Source organism: Lactuca serriola, chromosome 7 (genome assembly GCF_051521515.1).
Source record: "Lactuca serriola cultivar US96UC23 chromosome 7, Lser_US96UC23_V15, whole genome shotgun sequence".
NCBI classification, from domain to species: domain Eukaryota; kingdom Viridiplantae; phylum Streptophyta; class Magnoliopsida; order Asterales; family Asteraceae; genus Lactuca; species Lactuca serriola.
The window spans coordinates 196,853,335-196,856,188 of NC_136414.1; the positions used below are offsets into that span (position 1 = coordinate 196,853,335).

At 30.4% G+C, this 2,854-nt stretch overlaps 1 protein-coding gene across 1 annotated transcript; it reads left to right on the top strand.

Moving 5' to 3' along the window:
• Positions 1-534: 534 nt before the first annotated feature.
• Positions 535-1,713, top strand: SCI1 (splicing regulatory glutamine/lysine-rich-like protein). Its single transcript, XM_079012290.1, has 4 exons — positions 535-688; positions 773-877; positions 1,220-1,269; positions 1,364-1,713. Exons 1-4 carry the CDS (start codon positions 631-633, stop codon positions 1,607-1,609), a joined length of 459 nt encoding a protein of 152 aa, XP_078868416.1. The 5' UTR covers positions 535-630; the 3' UTR covers positions 1,610-1,713.
• The last annotated feature ends 1,141 nt before the right edge of the window (positions 1,714-2,854 follow it).

Genomic DNA, 2,854 nt, shown 5'->3' on the forward strand with positions numbered 1-2,854 from the left:
TAGGGGGGGGGGGGGGGGTTGTGGGCCCCCCTGATTTTTTTGGCATTAATAGTCCCTATGCTTTAACTTTATACATATTTAGTCCAAAAAATATAAAATTTTGACTATGGCCCCCTGTTGACCAATTTTTATACAAATTATGTTTTCGCCCCCAAATGAAATATTGAAGCTTTGCCACTGCGCATCATGTGGTGTTTAACAAAAAAACTCCTACTTATTAATCAAGAAATTACTATATTTGCCTTTCGAAAAATACATTTGTATTTTATATTTTACAAAATATCTTTTGTAATTTTATATGTTTAAAAGATTATAGTTACTTTTGTATCAAATAAAAGCTAAACTTTGTGCTAATAGCTGCTAATTTTAATGAACCCTAGTTCTCCATTTACAAGTTTTTACGATGAACCTTTATTTATTTATTTATAATTAAATGGAAATCTGAAATCTCACTTGATCCAAAACAAAACCCACTTAAGAATTCCATTTTACATAAATATTCGAACTTTTAATGGGTGCAATTTGACAAGTTCGAAAGATAAGGGGCCATAGTCGGCAATATCACAGTAATGTTTAGATTTTGGACAATGAACGCTTTAAAAATGTTCGATTTTGGACGACGAGTCCAACATGGGTACCGATCGGAAGTCGAAAAAGAAGAGGTCTCCGGCTGAGTTCTCGTCGGAAGGTTCTTGTTCATTATCTTCGTTATCATATTTCTGTGTTTATACAGTTTTCAATACGAATTGATGCGGATACTCGTGTTTTGTAGATGAAGGGAAGAACAAAAGGCGTAGAAGTTCAGAAACAAAGAGTGATAAGAAAGAGAGAGACTCCGATAGGAAGCACAAATCGCATAAATCTTCAAGTACAAAAGGTACGCTTCGCTACATCATGAGCTTACATCCAGTTTTAGTTCAATTGTTGATTTGTTTCTGAAATGGAGGAAAGCTAGGGTTTAATTTGTTATCGAGTATCGTCTTAGTATAAACACTCTCGATGCGATTAGATACAGAATCAAGCTACTTAGTGCGATTAGGGATTTTCGTCTGTCTGTCTGCGCATTCTGTTTTCCATTCACGAAGATACGATACCCAATTTTTAGCTTTCTGATGAATCTGATACCTTTGTTCTTGTGCAATTGGTATCTTGCCAATAATCCCTTTAATTTGAACAACAAGCTGATTACTGTTTCTCAATTGTTCTAACATTTATTCAGAAGGGAAGCACAAACACAAAAGTAAACACCACAAGCATGAACGTCGTGTGGTGAGTCCTGTTCAATTGTCTTAATTCAAAAGTTTTTAGCAGAAAGTTATTGAACTTCAAGTATATGAAGAAGCTTTTGACTGAATGTTTTCAGATATCAAATTTCAAGGAGCTTTCAGACGCTGATTACTTCTCCAAAAACAATGAATTTGCCACATGGCTCAAAGATGAGAAAGACATGTTCTTCTCAGATCTTTCTTCAGAATCTGCACGTAAACTATTTGCAGAATTCATCAAAGATTGGAACAAACAAAAGCTTGATTCCAAATATTATGATGGCATTGTGACAGGGCCACGAACATCTCATAATTGGAAAATCAAAGTGGATACAAAAGGGTAAGTTCATAATATTTTTAGCATCAGAACATGCAGATTTTAGCTATCTGTTACTTTGTAGAATTGTAACACTGAGTTTCAGTAAATCTAATTTTAAATTCGCGATTCTTTCCGTGATCAAACTCAAATACATTTATGAAATGATTGGGGAACAAGCTTTAGCCTTTAGGGTTGAAGACTTCATAAGTTTCCTCAATGTTCATACTTAGTCCCTTAACTTAGGGTTTGTTCTGAACTCACCCAAGTTGAAAATATTTTCACATTTAGCCTCCTTAAGAAAAATATTTAATGACAATTCTAATCCAATGATCAAATATATATGATACGAAGGTCCTATAATTAAGGCTCAAAGCCTCTTAGATTTTCCCAATATTGAAATAAGCCCAATACTTTATATAGGCCCAACACCTTAATATGCCCAGACCATTAGATATCACATGCCCAAAAGACATTGTTATTTTTGGTTTAGATTATGCTTTAGTTAATCATTTCCAAGTAAGTATTAAACTTAAAATATTTAATTCAGATTTTAAATAATCTGAATATTTCAAAACTATAAAATTAGTAATCAACATGTGTCTAAAAACCGACTATTCAAAATTTTGATTGGACTTGTACATATATTTAAATACTCCCACACATAAATTAATAGGTTTTTATGCCTTTTGGCAAAAATAAGTTAGTATATTAGAATTTATTGTTTGGTAAAATCATAAAAAAGTAATTTATTTTAGCTTACGAACTAGTTTATAAGCTGTTGTTGATAGACTATTTTCAAATAATTTATGGAGTTTTTTCAAAAATATTCTAAATATGTCTTTAATTTTATCTATTTTTTAGTTATATATATATATATATATATATATATATATATATATATATATATATATATATATATATATATATATATATATATTTGTAAATGTCAATTTATTTAGTTTTACGTTGCAATCTAACTTATAATCTAACTTATAAGGTATTTTTAGTTTTTACAAACCATATTCATATTAGTTCATAACTAACAATTAGCTTTCCAGCTATAAATGGTATTACTCCTCGTTTAATCCTATTATCACGTCTTCGAATATTTAGTTTGTATAACCAAAGTACTCCACTAAAGCAAAATTTGTAATTTTAGTTTTTGTTTTCTATTTTCTTTTGCTTAAAGGAAGGGTTTATTTGTCATTCTAAAAGTCAAAGTTTGACTATAAAATTTTAAAATAATATAGATATGGATATTAGGCATGAC